Source organism: Mchenga conophoros, linkage group LG7 (assembly GCF_057382185.1).
Source record: "Mchenga conophoros isolate Kocher_MC1m ecotype Shallow Benthic linkage group LG7, M_conophoros_male_GT1.1, whole genome shotgun sequence".
Taxonomy (NCBI): Eukaryota; Metazoa; Chordata; class Actinopteri; order Cichliformes; family Cichlidae; genus Mchenga; species Mchenga conophoros.
In genome coordinates this window covers 34,118,177-34,137,858 of record NC_140532.1, presented here as the reverse complement: position 1 = coordinate 34,137,858, position 19,682 = coordinate 34,118,177, and the positions used below count along the sequence as shown (strand labels likewise).

Genomic DNA, 19,682 nt, shown 5'->3' with positions numbered 1-19,682 from the left:
GTTTTGTTCATTATGTAGAATTTCACCTTGTGACTATCAGGGGTCACATGTGGAGTCTCTTTACCATCTTCACGATCCCCTGAGAAAACATCTGGCCTCCCCCTCGTGCTTTCTGAGCTGACAGCAGTTTGATCAAATACACTGGCTCAGTTCAGCAGGAACGAGAGTTTAGTCAGCGGGCATCATCTTAATGCCAGATGAGCAAATTTATCCACAAAGAATTGGAAGTGTTTGTTTTTCCAAATCTTCAGTTTGACATTTTGGTGTTTACCCTTTTCCTGAAAGGAGTCAATTTCCTTTTAACGACTTTTCTTTTCCCATGTCTGCAATTTGCCAGATTTTCTCTACCTGTGCCTTGTTCCCACCCGAAGTCTGGCCTGTCCCTCTAATGCCCTCATACATTGTGTGTGTGTGTGTGTGTGTGTGTGTGGGGGGGGGGGGCTGTGAGTACAGCAACTTTTGGTCATCAGTAAGTGCCAACAAATATCTTTATTCTTCTACCTGCCGGGGGGGCTGTGAGTACAGCAACTTTTGGTCATCAGTAAGTGCCAACAAATATCTTTATTCTTCTACCTGCCAGCCCTCTGTCTGCATTTTGGGTCACAAACAAGACATTTTTCCTGTACAAGTCACAAAATGACAATTTTAAAAGCTGCTGGAAGGTCATGATGGAGCGATGGAGGACCTGCCGATTGCTTCACGACGGCGGAAATTTCAGTTGGAAGACCTGTGAAGTACCTCAACAAATGAAGCCACGAACATCCATAAAACAGCATGTTTTAAAGTATTAAGGCTATTTTTTTTTTCCATTTTTGAAGATCTGATTTCTTGTTTATACTTCCTGGATTTGGAGGGGAAAATGACATTTAAAAACATATTTCCCCATCAGAGGTACATTTGTAATGTGTACCACACTTAGTCTGGTGGGAAGGTTTGGTCAAATGGTGAAAAAACAAACACCTTGTATCTTTTCATGGCTTTTCTGGAAACAGTCCCCAGCTAAATCAGGTGAAGGTGTCTTAAACAGTGCAAAGTCATTTATGGTTTATGCCCTTTATGACCAGATTCTATTAAATGTAAAATTTCACTTTGTACTTGTGTAAGCACATTTAAAATTAAGGTTGTTTTTCATTTTTGTACATAACTTTATAAACAGATTTTGCACAACTGCATAGTGTTAGGTTTATAGACTTATGGATTCTGGTCTAATCTGGGAAATTTAAAGACACATGACCTACTTGTTTTGTCAGTTTTGCTGTTTGTCTGTTTGGATTGGGATGATGTTATTTTGTTCGTTTTATAAAGCATGAGCCAGTATATCCTCTGCAAAACGAGGTAATGAAACACCTTTTCTTAGTATTTAGAGGCTCGACCAGTTTAACACAAAAATCTAGTCTGTAAAGAAGTAGTACCGCTTTGTGGCCCATAGAGGGCAGCAGCGAAATGCATTTACTGTCTCTGGGAAATCAGTCGAAGAAGTAAAGAGAGGAAACAAACATGAGCTGCTGAACTTCAGCAGCAGAGGATGTCTGGTTTTATGAGTACTACAAACAAAATCACAGTCAGACATGTTCAGGCTGGAAACATTTGAGAGTCAGTTGTCGTCTGTGATGGAGACTCTGGTGGAGGCGGCCGTGACAGAGCTCGGGAGACTTCTGGAGAGGAGCTCGGCTCCGGTTGTGGCCGCTCAGCAGCGCTCAAATGCGGCTTCCGTAGTCGCCGTGAAGCGCGAGGATGAGGAGAGGGAGGTGACGCTACGCAGGCAACTCCTTCACGAGGATGTCACGGTAACCCCGCGGTCACGCGCGCACGGGAAATGTGTGCGGTTTCACTGATGACAGGAAATTTACTTTCCACTAGTTCCACTTACCCTTCTTAGCTTAAGTGTACGGTGTCCTAAAATGTATACCGTATAAGTGGCACAAATGAGCACTACGTCACCCAAAAGTCCAATCGTTTGTTTCCATGGCGACCACTCCAACCGAAATCCCATCTTAGAAGCTAATCATGAGTTAGCTTCTTCAGCCTGTCAGGGCAGATGAATGAATGAAACTTTGCTGCACATTTTGTTAAACTACAACGAACTACAAGCTCATGTTCACTCCATGGACAATTTATTAGTTACAGCTTACTAATAGTGGGTTGTAACCCATTTTCCCTGTAGAAATATCTTAATTCCTCATCTCATAGCTTCATGAAGTTGCTGGAAAAATCCCTTAGAGTTTTTGGTCCGTGGTAACATGATGGCACATCATGATGGCACAACCTTTGGAAGGTGGTGGAATGGGAGACTCGCATGTCTCCCATTCCACCACCTTACAAAGGTTCTCGATTGGATTGAGAGGTGGTGAATGTTGAGGCCATTTGAGTAAATGGTAAATGGCCTGTATTTATATAGCGCTTTACTAGTCCCTAAGGACCCCAAAGCGCTTTACATACCCAGTCATCCACCCATTCACACACACACATTCACACACTGGTGATGGCAAGCTACATTGTAGCCACAGCCACCCTGGGGCGCACTGACAGTGTACTGACAGTACAGTGAACTCATGCTCAGAGATGCTCTTCTGCACACATTAGTTGTAAAAAGTGGTTATTTGAGCAACGGTTACCATCCTATCCTGCCCATCCTCCTAGAGATGGTCATGTGCAAAACCCCAGTAGATTAGCATTTTCTTAAGTACTCAGGCCAGCCTGTGTGGCACCAACAACCTTGCAGCTCTGCTTAAATCACCTTTCTTCCTAATTCTGCTGATCTGTTTGAACTTCAGCAGATCGTATTCATCATATCTAAATCCCTAACTTTAATGCAATACTGTTATGTGATTGGCTGACTATACATTTGCAATATCATTCTGTCTTTCCTGTGATTGTACAAAACCAGTTTGCTTCCCTGATGAAAAAGTGGGCTGAAGTTGCTGTGGAGAAAATCTCCTTAATTTTCAGTGTGTCCATGAGTGACGCCAGAGATGCTCCTGCTGCAGAGAAACCCAGAGCAGGGCAGATCGATACTGGGGGCAGAAAAAGTAAATAAGCTGATGGTTTATGAGGCTTTTAATGTTCTCACTCTGGGATTTCTTTGTATATTAAACTAGGCTTTTAACTTTTGTTGTGTAAAAACAGAATCTGTGTCCAGAAAGAGAAATAACATGCAAGGATCGCAACCAGCAACAAGACAGATGAGTGATCACTTATACTGTAGAGGTATTCAGCCAGTAACCAATAAAAAAAAAAACAACACTTTTTCTAAATTAAATTTTGAAAACGGTTTGGAATTTTTTGTGTGTTTTCAGAGGAGGAACAGATCGAACAGTCAACAGATGAAGCTGACCCAGAATCTGTGCCAGAACCTGGTAACTATGTTTTCTTTACAAGTTACTGCAGCTGTTTTTATACACTCTTTACTATTTTAGGGCTCAAATAAAATTAAAAGAATATAAAATAATTTTAAAAATGTACATTTTTAATATTTTGTGGACAATCCTGAAATCTGGAGCCCTCGGACATCATCAGATAATGAGTTTCCTCCTTTGCGAGGCTTTATCAGGCCTCTACTTGAGCAGTCTTCAGGTGTCAGTCGTTGGTGTTTTTTTTCTGCTCTTTAGTTTTCAGCAAGTGGAAAAAGCCACTGGGCTCAGAGAAGGTTGAATCACTTAGCCACTGCAAAATATTCCGCATCTTTACATTTCAATAGGTTCCGTCTTGTTCTCACAATGTTTTGGGCTATTTTCCATCTGCTTTGTGAAGCAATATCCAGTTAGTTTTGCTGTGCTCAGCTGAATCTGGCGTATGATTTTTGATATTCATACTTTCATTTACCTTCTTTATTTATGAAGCTTTAATGAAGAACTGCTCATGCTTGACCGTAAAACAACTGACTGAATTATGACTTTGTATTTGAGTCCCTGAAAACAGGACTGTGCAGTAATTATGGCTTTATTTTTCCAATATTTACGTTATAAAAATGCAAGCATTATCAGAACTTTAAGCACATAATCATGATGTAACTGCGATCTAACATATGTGTAGCACACAACTGTAATAGCAAAACTAGCTGCAGTGTCCAGATAAATGAATCAGGTTATACATTTAAACACAGTGGGATCCTCTGTTTAGGAGTTTGACTTTTTATAACAGCAGTATTACTAAAGTAGCATGTTTGCAGTGTGGCATTAAAGTCTTTGAAATGGATAGGTTGGTGTTACTCTCTTGTTAGTTCTAGTGTTGTTTTTGTTTCAGCTGATCCAGCATCACATGAGGAAAATAGCTCTGAAGTCCTCTCTGAACCTGAAGTCACAATAGCAGATCCTGAACCAGCCTCCAGTGTCATTGAGGAAAATGGCGTCCAAAAAGACGCTGAGCATGAATGCACTGCTGTGAAAATCGGAAGGAAGTAGCCCACCAAGGACTTCACATGTCCTACATGTGGCAAAGCATTTGCTCTGAAGTGTTTGATGAACAGACACTGCCTGACTCACTCCAAGCCTCACCTTTGCTCTGAGTGCGGCAAGCGCTTTGCTGGACTCCGTGGGCTCATTGCACATTCGAGAAAGCACACCGAGAAAGTGCGGAACGGAATTTGCGTACAAATCAACCTTCCACAGGCACATGCGTCAGCACAACCTAAACAAACTGATCACCCACACGTGCTCGCTGTGCGAGGAGCAGTTCACGGGGAAACAGGCGTTTCAGCGACACATTTGTTGCGCGTTGAAGAAGACATTTGTTTGCTCACTTTGCCCAGAGACCTTCGAGTGCAGGCAGAGCTTGGACGATCATGAGAATCTTCATTCAGGAAACAGAGATTTTGTCTGCAAAATGTGCGGCAAGACCTTCTTCTCGTCCGCATCTTTGGCCGCTCACCGAGTTACCCACACACAAAAGGAAAACTGCGAGGTGCTCAGCCTCAGTTTCAGTGACACGAGCAAAAACGCCGGAGAAAAGCTTTTCACCTGCGAGGTGTGTGGCAAAGGATGCAGTCACAGGAGCGCCCTGAAGCATCACATGCTGATCCACACGGGCGAGAGGCCATACGTCTGCGAGACCTGCGGCAAACGCTGTGGACACGCCAGTGCACTTCAGAACCACATGAGGATCCACACGGGCAAGAAACCAGGAGAGAAGCCCGTCTGCAACGTGTGCGGCAAGAAATTCCGCTGCATGGTCAATCTCAAGTATCACACGAGTGTGCACACGGGGGAAAGGCCGTACGCCTGCGATCAGTGCGACAAGAGATTCAGCAACCCGAGCAATCTGAAGATGCACATGATGACGCACTCAGAGGAAAAGATGCACAGCTGCAGCATCTGTGGCAGGAAGTTCACGCAGCTCTACAGCCTGAAGCTGCACAGGCAGGTGCACGCGGGAGAACGGCCATATCACTGCGTCGTCTGTGGGAAAACTTTCATAACCAACAGCGTGTTCAGGACCCATCAGAAGGTTCACCTGCAGGAGGCAGGACAGGGGCAGACTGGAAAAACTGCAGTGAAAATCTAAAACGCTCTGTGAGGTCACTTCTTGTACTGGTTATTGGTTTAAACTCTTTCTAATGGCCAGCAGGGGGCAACTCCTCTGGTTGTAGGAAGCCATCCAGTTTAATAGGAGTTTAATAGTTTCAGGTCATACTGAATAAAGCATGAACCTACTTCTGTTAAATACGGTCATTATTAGAGTTAGAAAGGATGATAATCTAGGACATGTTCTTGAGATGATGTTCCGAAAAGGACGAAGGAAAGAATTGCAATGACTGACCAGCTCAGAGACAGTTGGCACAAAGGTCACCTGATCAGAGTAGTAACGATAAAAGTGAGAATGAGGAGAGTTTGACGGTATCGAAGTGGCAAACAACCTAAACAGAAGAGAGCAGGTAAATGAGAGATCAAGTCCAAGTTTCATCACTGATTGACGACACAGATGCTTCACCAGAAGGACTGTGTTAGAGAACCTAACAAAGGTTGGTGGGGTTAAAGTTAACTCTTAAACTTGGGCATGACGATTTTGGTGAAAATACTTTTACTGTATAATTAAATGAAAGCTTATATTCACAAATGAAGCAATTTGATTTCTGTCTGCCTACAGAGAATCATTAAAGTACCCACTTTGTTCAAATTAACTTCTTCAAAGTTAAACATTTTTTAACGAGTGGTACGTCTTCATTAGCAGCTGCTGACTCTAAGTTTCCTTTTAAAGCAGAGCTCGCTCTCAGTTTAATATATTTTTTTCACTCGATCGGTTTTACTGGAATTACACGAATTACTTACATGTTGGTAATTTCCTTTGTCATTAAACAAAGGAGGAAGTAAATAGGGAAAATGGGGAAAATAAAGAAAGCAGATAACTGACGCGAATTAGCACTTCTTCATTGTGCCTGAAACCTTATAAAAAAACTATCAGGAAGATACACGCCTGAGGGGGAGTCTTGACATTTGGTGGCTTTTAACTCAATAATAGTTACACTTCAGTTTTTTAGTTTCAGTTTTTTGTGCTGTTGTGAAATTTTCCTCACAGTCCACTGTTAGTGGTATTATAATAAGTGGAAGTGATCCAAGCGTTCCATCACCAAAACCAAATGCAAAGCGTTGGATAAAGTGGTTGCAGTGGAGTAAACCACGCTGCCACTGGACTGTAGGGCAATGGAGATGTGTTCTTTGGAGTAACAAATCACGCCTCTCCATCTGACAATCTGATGGACATGTCTGGGTTCGGTCGTTGCCAGGAGACCGTACATGTCTAACTGCATTGTGCCAAGTGTAAAGTTTGGTGGAGGGGTGATTATGTTGTGGGGCTGTTTTTCAGGAGTTGGGCTCGGCCCCTTAGCTCCAACTCATTTTAGACAATTTAATTTTCCTAACTTTCTGGAACAGTCTGGGGATCGCCCCTTCCTCCTCTACCATGACTGCAGATCGATGCACAAAGCGAGGTCCATAAAGACATAGATGAGCGAGTTTGGTGGGGAAGAACTTGACTGGCCTGCACAGAGTTCTACCTCAAGCTGACACCTTTGAACACCTTTGGGCTGAGTTACAGTGGAGACTGCGAGCCAGGTCTTCTGTCCAGCATCAATGTCTGACCTCATAAATGCACTTCTAGAAGAACAGTGAGAAATTCCCATAAACACTCCTAAACTGTGTGGAAAGGCTTCAAAGAAGAGTTGAAGCTTCTTTAGGTCTTGTGAAGGTGGCAAACATACTGCAGGTGGTCCAGAGCAGCATAGCTTTGGATGAAGAGGATGGCTTCCTGGTGGAGATGAAGTTAAATACGTATGATGCTTAAGCCATAGACTGTATAAAAGATACATCGGAACCACTTTTTTGTTTTTGGAGCAAGAAGTGAGCATACTTATCTACAAGAGGTCAAAGTGCTGAAGTTATTTGCTAACTCCAGCAACCTGGATTCATAATGCACAGACTGCTGTTGGATAATCCACACAATGTGGACTCTTTACCTTCATCTGAATGGAAAATGTCATAAGGTCAAAGAAAGCCATGAAGGAGGATTAATGAAGATATAGGAAAAGAGAATCAACTGCACTTCACTAGGTTACTAGTATAGCTAGCTCGGTTACGAACAATTTAAATATTCCCCTTTTTGTTTAATCTTCAAGTGTGAATCTCTATAATGGCTAAAAAAATCATCATATAAAACAATCTAACAGTGACAAAATTCCTCAAGCCACATATTTGTGTAGTTATAGATGCATTTTTGAAGAAATACATTGAAAAATAATGTAAATATGTGACCTTCCCTAATATTTACATCTTCATATTTAATATTTTTGTGATCATTGCTGATTACACGGAGCTAAGAAAAGTAATTATGTTGTTTAGAAATATTTAAATGAGTGTCACTGAATCCAGACCTATTAAAGTGAGTCACTGTGCTCTGTTATGTCATCCACTAGATGGAGGTAGAGGCTCAACACAAGAAGCTACAGCAGTAACATTCAGCTCCACTAAGGTGCAACACGATGCTCCTTCAGAGACTGTATGATTATCTGTTGATACTGTCTAACATATTGCTACAGAGTGACCTTTAGCAGCTTTACCTTGGCAATGGATCTATTAGAAATCTATGAAACCTGTCCAGCTGTAAAATCTGTGTTTGAGTTAAAGAACTTGGGACTTTCTAGTTATTTATTATTATTGTTTTCTTCTTGCAGCTATTTTAACATTTATCACTTTTGTTTATGTCTTTTCTTTCAAATATTTCAAGGTAAAGGCAAAAACACAGAAATTCAAAACTTTTTCTTTTTAGGTCAATTGAAGATTAAGCAAAGTCTGAAAGGTTGCTGCCAGAAGAAACTTTATTTCTTGAAAACATGAAAAATAGTGCAGAATTCTGGTTTCTCGTGGCTGGAACAGCGCTGAGTATTTCCCTGTGTGAGTCCTGCACTAAGCGGGTCACACACTTCTAATACCAGTTTATTGCATTTAGTCTAACCTTTCTGAGAGCTCTGCTTAATGCGGCTAAGAATTCAGTGTTTTCACAGAGATTAAACTCCCACTGGCTCAGAGGTGAAGTTCTCTTAGCAGGACGTGTGTTTAAAGGAAATGTAAGACACACAGTGTTCCTCATTTAGTTTATTATCTGAACAACTGAATATTGATTATGCAAAAAAATATATATACGTATGTAAGTTCTATTCTTAGTTAGCGTATTGTCTGTCTTGTCTTAATGTTGGTTTAAAATGGAGCACTGTAACAAAAAATAATTTCCCCCAGGGATCAATAAAGTATTCTGATTCTGATTCTGATGAAGTTATGGATATTATATATATTAAAGACCAACTACTGTCTGACAGCTGCTGGACAGTGGTGACTATGGCGGTAGTACTTTTGATTCAGCGCATTTAGTAAAGTTAAATGTGAAGGAATTCATTCATATGCTCAAAAAAGTGTTTTAGTTCAAACACGCCCAGCTAACTATCCAATAGTTACTAAAGATGGACCGATCCGATATTACGTATCGGTATCGGTCCCATACTGACCTAAATTACTGGATCGGATATCGGAGAAAAATAAAAAATGTAATCCGATCCATTAAATATCACGAAAGCACCTCACAAAACTTGCAACGCGCCGTAACTCGCCTCAGAACGTTAACACGTCGGAGCAGTATGCATCACGTGATAGAGCGGCTGTGGCATGCGGGACCTGTCGGTGGTCTGGATAGCATGTGGAGCTTCGCTAGCAACCCGGCATTTCATCTCCGACAAAGTTATCCCGAGAGAAGTAAAGCAAGTGTGTAAGTCCATCTCTGAATGTTTGTAAAGCATTCCTGCGTTAAGCTTAACAAGCGATATATGGAGCGACTGCCTCCTCTTGCTGCTACTTCAATCATGAAACTGCTTAACGATCAGCTGATCGGCTTTTCTGTCGCGAGTCCGTCTCTCTTCTTTGTTTTTGGCCCACTTTGCACCAGAAAGAGGAAACCAGCGGCTGAACAACAGCAGCACGTTTAAGCTTGATAAGCTGTTAGAATTTATTTAATATTACTTTCTACACCAGGATCTTTTTCTACGCAGCTGACGGCTGTAACTGTGCAGGGGCGGATCTAGCAAAGTTTAGCCAGGGGGGCCGATAGGGCATGAACAGGGAAAAGGGGCACAAAGACACACTTTTCTTTATTCTCATTTAAAATGTCTAGCTTTTAATAAATAATTATCCGAATCTTACACCCAAAGTTTTAATTTGATGTAAAAGGAATAGAAGTCCATTACTGTATATAGTAACTATTAAGTCTACGGTAATATATATACCCTAGTAAGCTATAGTACTTTTTCCTTTGGGAAGGTACCATCTGTGCAGTCTGCAATTTTGTTGAAGAAAGATGTTGAATCTATTTAATATTTCTTGAAAAATAATTGATTTCTGTGCATTTTTTTTCACACTGCATCAAATTAAGGTTGATTACGTCGATTAAGCATCATGAGGTGGAGCGTGAGGGGTGGTTTTGTTGTCTACAGTTTTGTTGATTAAAAAACACTGTATCAGATTCATATCGGTATCGGCAGATATCCAAATTTATGATATCGGTATCGGACATAAAAAAGTGGTATCGTGCCATCTCTAATAGTTACTAATTTTAAAGTATTACTTTGCTGTTTGTGCCGCACATTTTAATCTTTTAGGATAAATTTCATGTGGTGGATTTAGTGTTAAACAGTGGCTGTAATCAGTGTTTTTATGCTGACAACAAAATGTATGAACACATTTGTTTTTGGGTTAGTGGCATTGCTTCAAATAAATGTGTCAAATTCTTTGACTACCAAAAATATATCACTTATACTACTGAAAGGTTCTGTTTTTTCACTATAACTATATAAATTTCGTTTTTTGTGGGTTTTTTTTCCACATTATAGACCCACAGTTTAAAAAAAAAAGTTAAAAAAGGAAAAAACAAACAAACCCCAATGTGAATAACAAGAACTTTGTGCTTTATAATATACGACAGTTTGGTAAAAAAGCTTACAGAACTTTTTTCGTACTTTTATACATTTATTTCTCCTTTTATTTACTACAGCTGTCACGGTTCTGGGTCATTTTGACCCAGTATTTTGAGTTCTCGTGTTTTGGTTTAATTTTGTATTTTGTGTATATTCTGACTGTTGTGCCTTGTTGATTATTATTAGAATTCTATGTTTCAGTTTATTCTGTTTTAGGGTTTAGTTCTTAGGTGTTGTTCTTATGCCCTCATGTTTAGTTTAGGTTTAGTTCTGTGCTTAGTCTTCTCTGCCTGTGTGTTCCCTCTGTGTAAAGTCTGTGTTTCTTATTCTGCGTCCTTGTGAATTGTTTCCTGTTTTATCTTGAAGGGTTATGTCAGTGTTTCTAGCTTCGCTCCCCCTGTCTCGTTAGGTCTTATTTCTCCCAGCTGTGTTCCCCTTCTGTGTCTCGTTCCCTCGTCCCTTGTGTATTTAAGCCTTGCGTTTCCCTCTGTTGGTGGCTGGTTCATCTGCGTGTCTACCCCTGTATTTCTATTGTGTCTTTCTCCATGTTCCACGTCTCAGGTTTTCATATTTCAGGTTTCTCGTTGCAGGTTTTTGATCCTTTCATTATTATTTTGTAGCTGTTCCCTGTTTAGGTTTTTGTTAGCGTAGTTCCCTGCAGTGCTCTGCTTTGGTTTATATTTTGCCTTTCATTGTTAATAAACTTTCTCACAGCTACGCTGTTGTCCATGCTTGTGTTTGGGTCCAAATCCTCCTTCTTTACACTCGATGTAAAATGAGTTAGAAATCCCTGGATTAAACGATTAAGCCATTATTCTTATTGTATTAATGTAAAACTGTAACTGTGTCTAAGACATTTCAAATCATACTGCAAAAACAGCGTCACCTACAGTGACAAGTGGCAAGATTGGATTTATTCCCCATTAAACACAATTTAGATGAGATGGTTGACCTGGTCAGTTATTAGTCAAGACTAGCACTGGCTAGCTAGTTTGGTTACCAAGTTACTAGGGAAAAATCTGTATTGTGTGGCCAGTTGTTGAGTTGTTTCTGGCTGTTAGTGGGTGAAACAAAAGTGACATTACAAATGTGTGATTGCTTTAGTCACTAGCAGATTGTCTGGTCACCTGTAGTTTGCATGGAGATGCCAACTCCTCCCTGAACGCTCGCCAACTAACCACCTAGCTACTACCAAAACCAAAACCTTTTGAAAACCCAAAGCTTTTACCTTGAAGGAAAATATGCTGCATTTCCAGTTTGCATCAGACTGCTTCAGATTTCACTGGAACTCAGAAAGTAAATGGCAAATGTTTGGAGAGAAGTCAGCATCTTCCATGCCGACTACTCAGTCAGTAACCAGGTTCTGGGCCTTTTTGGTCATGAACAGTCATACAAGTTATAGTAATATACGCAGTTGTCATGAATAGAAAATTAATTGTTTATTTATACTGTAAAGTTGTGCATTTTAACATGGGAGTCAGTGGAAATTCACTCTGTTTTGTAGTCGGCCTCAAGTGGCCATTTGGGGAACTGCAGTTTTCTTAAGCGGTTTCATTAATTAAAGTAATTTAAAATGTTTACTTACATGCCTAGCTGTGTATTTGATTTGGTAAGACTTGTAAATACCACTGTAAATAACCTTATCTTTTAGCCTTGAAAAAGAAGTACAAAGTCACTGTGATTTCACACACTGATTTGTGGAATACTGTTTTGAAGATTGAGGTTTGTCAGTAGCAATGTGCAAGTGATTTAAAACTAGTGACAGAGACCATAAAATTACTAGCACAATTTTTACTGAAGAGATAAATCAAACAATAAGTAGGCTAACTTTCTATAACCATTATCTTTTGTTTTGGTTTCTTTCTGCTCCAGCTGGTCAGGAGAAATAATGCAGGTTTCAGGCACTTCTAGACTGTCATCTTGGTTTAGACTCAGGGTCTATGTTCATCTTTTATATACAGTCCAATATACAGCAATAACCGATAATTTGAAATGATGCTGTCTGCCAGATTGACCTCCAGCAACCTTCATTTCTTGCCCACTGTGGCTCCCTATGTGCTGTCTAACTGTGATTAATGGTAGGCGGTTTCAGGGGTCACTACCCTGACAGTTAGCTGAAGCCATGTGGTTGTGCCACTGACTTCAGAGTGATGAACTGTTGGGACAGAACAGGCCATCAGCATGCAGGGAGAGGTGCTTTCCTCCCGATCATTTGATCCAAGTTCCAGATTTAGTAGCAGGTTATCATACCTTCACTATCAGAGCAGCATTTTGGAGGGACCCATCTACAGATAAGAAGAGAGAAAAGGTGGTTTCTTCGTTTGAGCTTAATTTAAAAACTCAGTCATGGATGAAGGGTTGAGTAAGTGATTGACTGGATACATAAACAAATGACTGGGTAAATAAAAAGTCTGTGTGTGGATGGATGTAAGGGTGTGTGACAGATGGACAGTTGGATGGAAAATTAATTTAAGATGGGGAAAAACTGAACTGGTAATTGAGAGACTTAGTAGTGTAGACAAAAGAATAATAGATGGTTGGAAGAATTCATTTGAGTTTAACAGATGGATGGATTTACACATTTAGAAATGCACTGCATGATGGGTAAAAGGATGGATGGATGACTTTAGGATAAAAGATAGAAAAGATAGATAAAGGTAGGATAATGTAGGATGTATCAAAAGGATGGTTGGATCTCTGAGAGATAAATTGTAGGCTCTGTTATAGAATTATTGAGGGTTGAATAAATTTATAAAGGACTGATGAAAGGTTTTAAGTAAATGGTAGGATGGCTAATAAGGGTGGATAGATAATAGTAGGATGAGCATGAATTTAGGATAAGATAGTTTAAGGGACTGATGGGTCATTGAGAGATAAGTCTTAGGATCTGCACAGAATAGAAGCTGATAAATTTTGGATGGTTTAAAAAAAGATGACGATTCACAGATATAAATATGGTAGAATGGGTAAAAGTTTGGCTGAGTCACTGAGAGATAAATGGTAGGCTGGATAAAACAATTAAAATTTAGAAGGATTTAAAGGAGGAATGGAAGGTTCATAGATTTTAAAATTGTGCTAAGGGCAAATGGGTAAATGGAGGATGGCGGTTAAAAGAAACAATGGGGTAATGCAATGGATGGTTGGACACATTTTGAATAGTTTAATGCAGCGGTCCTCAACCTTTTTTGCACCACGGATAGGTTTATGCCTGACATTATTTTCACAGACTGGCCTTTAAGGTGTCGCAGATAAATACAACAAAATAAAACCAGTAGTGGTACCAAAAAAAAGAAGATTTATTCATAACACACGGAAAAAGGCCCAGGGAAACAGAGTTGACTATAAAAATGATTAAAAAAAAAAAAAAAAAGATTAAAAACCCTGAAAACCATAAATTTCACACCTGAGCCTCAACTCTCACAACCCGGTACCAAACGACTCATGGCCCGGTACCGGTCCATGGCCCACGGGTTGGGGACCGCTGGTTTAATGGATCCATATGTGGCAGGATGAATGTTATCCCTCGGTCCAACCCACTTTCAGCCTGGCCCCTTTAGGGGGCGCTGGTATAAATAGTGGCCATTTGAGTGTCTCTGCATTGCTTGCCTGTGATCTCCTTTTTGGTCACCTGACTTCCTCGGTGTGGTAGAGATCGTTTGTGGGTTACTCCTCTAAAGTCTCCATCGCGGCTGGTCGTAGCTATAGAAGCCTCCTCTGAGCTATTCTGCTTACGTTCTGTGACCCGGCTTACTTGGTACGTAATCAACTTTTGTTACGCTCTCTGCCTTCTATTGTTCTTTTATAGTAATTATTTATTATGTTTCGCAGGAAGTGTGGGCCGTAGTTTTGCGCCAAGCTACGCGAACTGAAGTGCTGCTGTTTTGCCTTGCTGTGCTTTTACCGTCTGTTCCCGTTGTGAGAATTCTTTCCCTGCTGCTGTCAGCTTTTACAGTGGACGTCGGCGTGGACAACGGCCATATGCATGCCGGTTATCGGAGTCAGCTGGCGTGCATATTGATTGACTGTTAACTTATCGTCGTGTGGACGGCAAGTTGGAGCAGTACGGCGATTCCGTTTGCTCCAGATTTTAGAGTTTTATCCAGATTGTATGTTGTTTTATTGCTTTTGATTTGTAGTTTGGATTTTTGTTACACCACTGGTGGGAGGCCCTTTTTCTAGCTGTAGATCACCAGTGTGGTCCTGCAGTTGGGTTATCCCCCGGTGCTACACATTAGTTTGTTGTAATATATTAAAATTTTCTTTGTTTCTTTTTATTCAGATGTGGAGTACCGACGTGGAGGAGACTAGGGTGCCTTGGTGGTGGGATCCCTTGAGTGTACACACCTGCCTTGTTTAGTTTATTAGTGTGAGTGTGTGTGATAGTCTGTTGCACTTGTGTTTTGGGTGTGTTTTCTTTCTTTAGTTTGTGTGTGGCATCCCTGCCCCTCCACTGGTAAGCCTCAGCTCTGAATACCTTTTTAAGCATATTTGTACTTGAATATTTATGATTGTGCTTTTATATGGTGTTTTAAATAATTATTAATAAATTGTGAATTTGTTGATCATTGAACCTCGTCTCTGGATTGAGTATAGCGAACCTAAGTGCCTTTTTGGTGATTTAGTGTCATTTCCAGTATTCTCTGGGTGAAATTCCCAGGGTGGCGTTGTCGTTCTTTAAAACTGCAGAGTATTTACTTTATATCCCAACCTCGTCTCGCCACGGATGGAAGGGTGGATGTACAGTTAGATGGAAAAAGGAATGTAGGATGGTTTGAAGTATGCACAGATCATTGAGACCTACAGTGGGGCAAAAAAGTATTTAGTCAGCCACCGATTGTGCAAGTTCCCCCACCTAAAATGATGACAGAGGTCAGTAATTTGCACCAGAGGTACACTTCAACTGTGAGAGACAGAATGTGAAAAAAAAATCCATGAATTCACATGGTAGGATTTGTAAAGAATTTATTTGTAAATCAGGGTGGAAAATAAGTATTTGGTCACCTCAAACAAGGAAAATCTCTGGCTCTCACAGACCTGTAACGTCTTCTGTAAGAAGCTTTTCTGTCCCCCCACTCGTTACCTGTATGAATGGCACCTGTTTGAACTCATCATCTGTATAAAAGACACCTGTCCACAGCCTCAAACAGTCAGACTCCAAACTCCGCCATGGCCAAGACCAAAGAGCTTTCGAAGGACACCAGGAAAAGTATTGTAGACCTGCACCAGACTGGGAAGAGTGAATCTACAATAGGCAAGCAGCTTGGTGTGAAAAAATCAACTGTGGGAGCAATCATCAGAAAATGGAAGACATACAAGACCACTGATAATCTCCCTCGATCTGGGGCTCCACGCAAGATCTCATCCCATCCATCCATCCATCCATTCGCTACCGCTTATCCTTTTCAGGGTCGCGGGGGGTGCTGGAGCCAATCCCAGCTGTCATAGGGCGAGAGGCGGGGTACACCATGGACAGGTCGCCAGTCTGTCGCAGGGCTAACACACAAGGACAGACAACCATTCATACTCACATTCACACCTAGTGGCAATTTGGATTATCCAATTAACCTATCCCCACAAACTGCAGATCTCATCCCGTGGGGTCAAAATGATCATGAGAACGGTGAGCAAAGATCCCAGAACCACACGGGGGGACCTGGTGAATGACCTGCAGAGAGCTGGGACCAAAGTAACAAAGGTCACCATCAGTAACACACTACAACGGCAGGGAATCAAATCCCGCAGTGCCAGACGTGTTCCGCTGCTGAAGCCAGTGCATGTCCAGGCCCGTCTGAAGTTTGCCAGAGAGCACATGGATGATACAGCAGAGGATTGGGAGAATGTCATGTGGTCAGATGAAACCAAAGTAGAACTTTTTGGTATAAACTCAACTCGTCGTGTTTGGAGGAAGAAGAATACTGAGTTGCATCCCAAGAACACCATACCTACTGTGAAGCATGGGGGTGGAAACATCATGCTATGGGGCTGTTTTTCTGCCAAGGGGACAGGACGACTGATCCGTGTTAAGGACAGAATGAATGGGGCCATGTATCGTGAGATTTTGAGCCAAAACCTCCTTCCATCAGTGAGAACTTTGAAGATGAAACGAGGCTGGGTCTTCCAACATGACAATGATCCAAAACACACCGCCCGGGCAACAAAGGAGTGGCTTCGTAAGAAGCATTTGAAAGTCCTGGAGTGGCCTAGCCAGTCTCCAGACCTCAACCCCATAGAAAATCTGTGGCGGGAGTTGAAAGTCCGTGTTGCTCGGCGACAGCCCCAAAACATCACTGCTCTCGAGAAGATCTGCATGGAGGAATGGGCCAAAATACCAGCTACTGTGTGTGCAAACCTGGTAAAGACCTATAGTAAACGTTTGACCTCTGTTATTGCCAACAAAGGTTATGTTGCAAAGTATTGAGTTGTATTTTTGTTATTGACCAAATACTTATTTTCCACCCTGATTTACGAATAAATTCTTTACAAATCCTAGCATGTGGATTCATGTTTTTTTTTTTTTTTTCACATTCTGTCTCTCACAGTTGAAGTGTACCTCTGGTGCAAATTACTGACCTCTGTCATCATTTTAGGTGGGGGAACTTGCACAATCGGTGGCTGACTAAATACTTTTTTGCCCCACTTTAAATGGTAGGATGAGTAAAGCAATAAAGAATGGATGAAATGTGGATAGTTCAATGAATGAAAGGTTTGTAGATTTATAAATGGTTGGACGGTAAAGTGGTAGGTGGTTGATGAATGATTCCAGATAGATAGATAGATAGTGGATGAGTATATGGTCAGATGGGTAAAGGGTGTATGGTTCAACGTTTGCCTATAGATGCATGTAAGATTGGGCTGGTTGATGGTTTGTAGCTGGATAAATGCTAGGATAGGTAAAAAGATCAGAGGAAGCATTGGTTGGATGAATAAAGGATATGTAAAAGGATGAATTTATGGGTAGATGTTGTATTTGGAGTACTGGAACAGACCACAGAGCCAGATCAATGTTTGTCACCTGACTGCTTTAGAGCAGAATGTGATCAATCAAATCTGGGGCCAGAGGCTCACTGACGTGATGACTCTGACCTTGGCTAGACACCATTAATTAAAACTCTGTTGAGCTCTTTATCACTCACCGCTCCCCCTCACGTGGATGGCCCATCAGTCAGAAGCAGCCGGCGGTTGTCAGTAGTGAGTAGGATAATGTGAGCATTCAGCATGCTTACACCACTGAGTAATGCTGCATTAGCAAACATATGTGGCTTAAATTGTAAACATCAGAGTGAGGTCGGGGCTGTCAATGATGATGTGGACTCCCTGCTCCCACACTTTAAATCAATGCTGAGCCTTCAGGAAGTGAGACAATCAATCAAATGGGAGGTTGGACCTATAAAGCATGTAGTCTAAAAAAAGGTATGCACATAGTACTTCTCTTTAGGCACTATTATATGGGAAAACACAGCTCTACTGGACTAGCAGTCTTCCAGAGAGTAGACATATTCTAATTCTAGTAATAAACAAATCAGAGATCAAAATAGAAGGAAATAAGGCTGAATAAAGGAAAGACCTCTTCTAGCTGCAACAAAGGGTTTTCCTGCAATGTTTCTCACCGGCTTCAAATACTGTAATCATCACTGAATGAATGTTATCAGTTGTAATCACTGCCATAAGGCCAGCAGGTGCTCTCCTATTCCTAAATCCATTCTAATCAGTGACAAACCAAAACAAATTATATTTTGTAGGATACCTTAAAATTCTCAGGGGTCTTCACCCTGGTAACCTAGAAACCTGAGCTTTTATAATTTGTACATGTTGTAAAAAGATGTTTTTTCTAACTGTCGTTCAAGTAATTTTAGTGTCTAAAGTTACCCAAACAACATGTGAAAAGGGAAGAAAAAGCACAAATTTATAAAACAGTAAAAACAAGTTTCAAGTCTTATATGTGAAAGCTGTATAACGTGAACTTCGAAGTGGTTTGTGGTGGGCAAATCTTCCCTACCCCTAGGAAGTAGTGGAACCTTTTGTCCTATCATAAACATCAAATGGATGATCCATTCGGGGGGACTCTCCACTCCAGTAACTTAGAGCTTTCTAACTTTTTCTGTTTGTTCTGTTTGTTTTTTTGGGGGGGCTTTCAAAATTAAAATGTGTACATTTCATTTCAGGAATACTTACGTGGATTGTTTAGGACAGCTGGAACAAATGAGCAGTGAGATTCTTTTAGAGGATTTCTTGACCATTACATGATGCAATAACTGTGTATTGACCAACCCTAGTTGCTGTAGTAGGTCACGTAGTGCCAGTAATGTTGGTGGTGACACCAACTTTTCAAGTGGCTGACAACATTTTGAATGGGTGCCTTTGTTCACATTTTCAAAATTAGCATTCCACATTAAACGTGTAAACTGTGAACATGTTCACCTGGTGGTGCTGATGTGGGTGGAGCAAATACTCAAACATCAACAACTGAAAAAGGCCAAAATGGAGAGCAGTTTAGTTGAGAGTGTAAAATCTGTAAATCCAGAGCAGAGCTAACATTGGAGACATTAAAGTGAAACCTCAAAGAAAAAAGCAGTGAGAAACAACAGTTTAGCGCACAGTTTATAAGCAATAACTAGTAACTAGTAGTAACTTTATTTAAGTGGCCCACAATCATTGGCTTGATGGCAAATATGCAGTAGCAAATGATGTATTCATTTTTCCTGTCGGGTCTCCGGATGAAAGGAGGGTTGCTTTTATTGATTGACAGGTAAAGGTCAGAGTGGGGGAACACCACCGCCCTATGGGCTTTTAAAGATGGAGTGATATTTCATGTGAAGAAATCAAAACATGCCTCTAACTGGAACCTATTGGGAACGGAGACCCAGCTGCACATTTGACAGGAGAAGAGGAGAAAAAAAAAAAGAAGGATTTCACTTAGAAACGAGAGCCGGATCAAATCTGACATTCTCACTGTCATTTAGCTGAATTCCCAGTTGGCTTATATTCCCTCCTACCTGTGGAAGACATCTCATCTACTATGCACGCAAATACGCTATTAATGATTGAAGAAAGGCCTCATTACAGAAAAAATAATGCTGGGTTATTTTTAAATCTTGGCTCATGAAATATTTATAATGGACAAATACATAGCCAATGCAAATTGTAGTAAATGGCATTAAAAGCCTGATTGATTAAAAAAAAAAATTACATAAAAAACAAGATATTTCATTTATAACATATCATGAAATTTGGAGAT

General features: G+C 40.8%; 2 protein-coding genes across 3 annotated transcripts; both read left to right on the top strand.

The window, feature by feature from the left end:
* Positions 1-1,174: 1,174 nt before the first annotated feature.
* On the top strand, positions 1,175-15,017 carry LOC146570518 (uncharacterized). Of its 2 annotated transcripts, none has more exons than XM_085279000.1 (5): positions 1,175-1,787; positions 2,888-3,029; positions 3,127-3,207; positions 3,297-3,356; positions 14,727-15,017. In XM_085279000.1, exons 1-5 carry the CDS (start codon positions 1,569-1,571, stop codon positions 14,753-14,755), a joined length of 531 nt encoding a protein of 176 aa, XP_085135126.1. In that variant the 5' UTR covers positions 1,175-1,568; the 3' UTR covers positions 14,756-15,017. The 2 variants fall into 2 exon arrangements, with proteins under 2 accessions (XP_085135126.1, XP_085135125.1); XM_085278999.1 differs by lacking the exon at positions 14,727-15,017 and adding an exon at positions 4,243-4,428 and having other exon boundaries at positions 1,197-1,787.
* On the top strand, positions 4,570-5,935 carry LOC146570519 (uncharacterized). The gene has a single exon (XM_085278998.1). It carries the CDS (start codon positions 4,612-4,614, stop codon positions 5,497-5,499), a length of 888 nt encoding a protein of 295 aa, XP_085135124.1. The 5' UTR covers positions 4,570-4,611; the 3' UTR covers positions 5,500-5,935.
* Positions 15,018-19,682: the final 4,665 nt, after the last annotated feature.

Bases quoted from the DNA above. Each gene is read 5' to 3' on its own strand.
- LOC146570518 (XM_085278999.1), top strand. From the start codon at position 1,569: ATGTTCAGGCTGGAAACATTTGAGAGTCAGTTGTCGTCTGTGATGGAG. The intron at 1,788-2,887 runs GTAACCCCGCGG...GTACAAAACCAG, and splicing joins TCCTTCACGAGGATGTCACG to TTTGCTTCCCTGATGAAAAA. The intron at 3,208-3,296 runs GTATTCAGCCAG...GTGTGTTTTCAG, and splicing joins TGATCACTTATACTGTAGAG to AGGAGGAACAGATCGAACAG.
- LOC146570519 (XM_085278998.1), top strand. From the start codon at position 4,612: ATGCGTCAGCACAACCTAAACAAACTGATCACCCACACGTGCTCGCTG.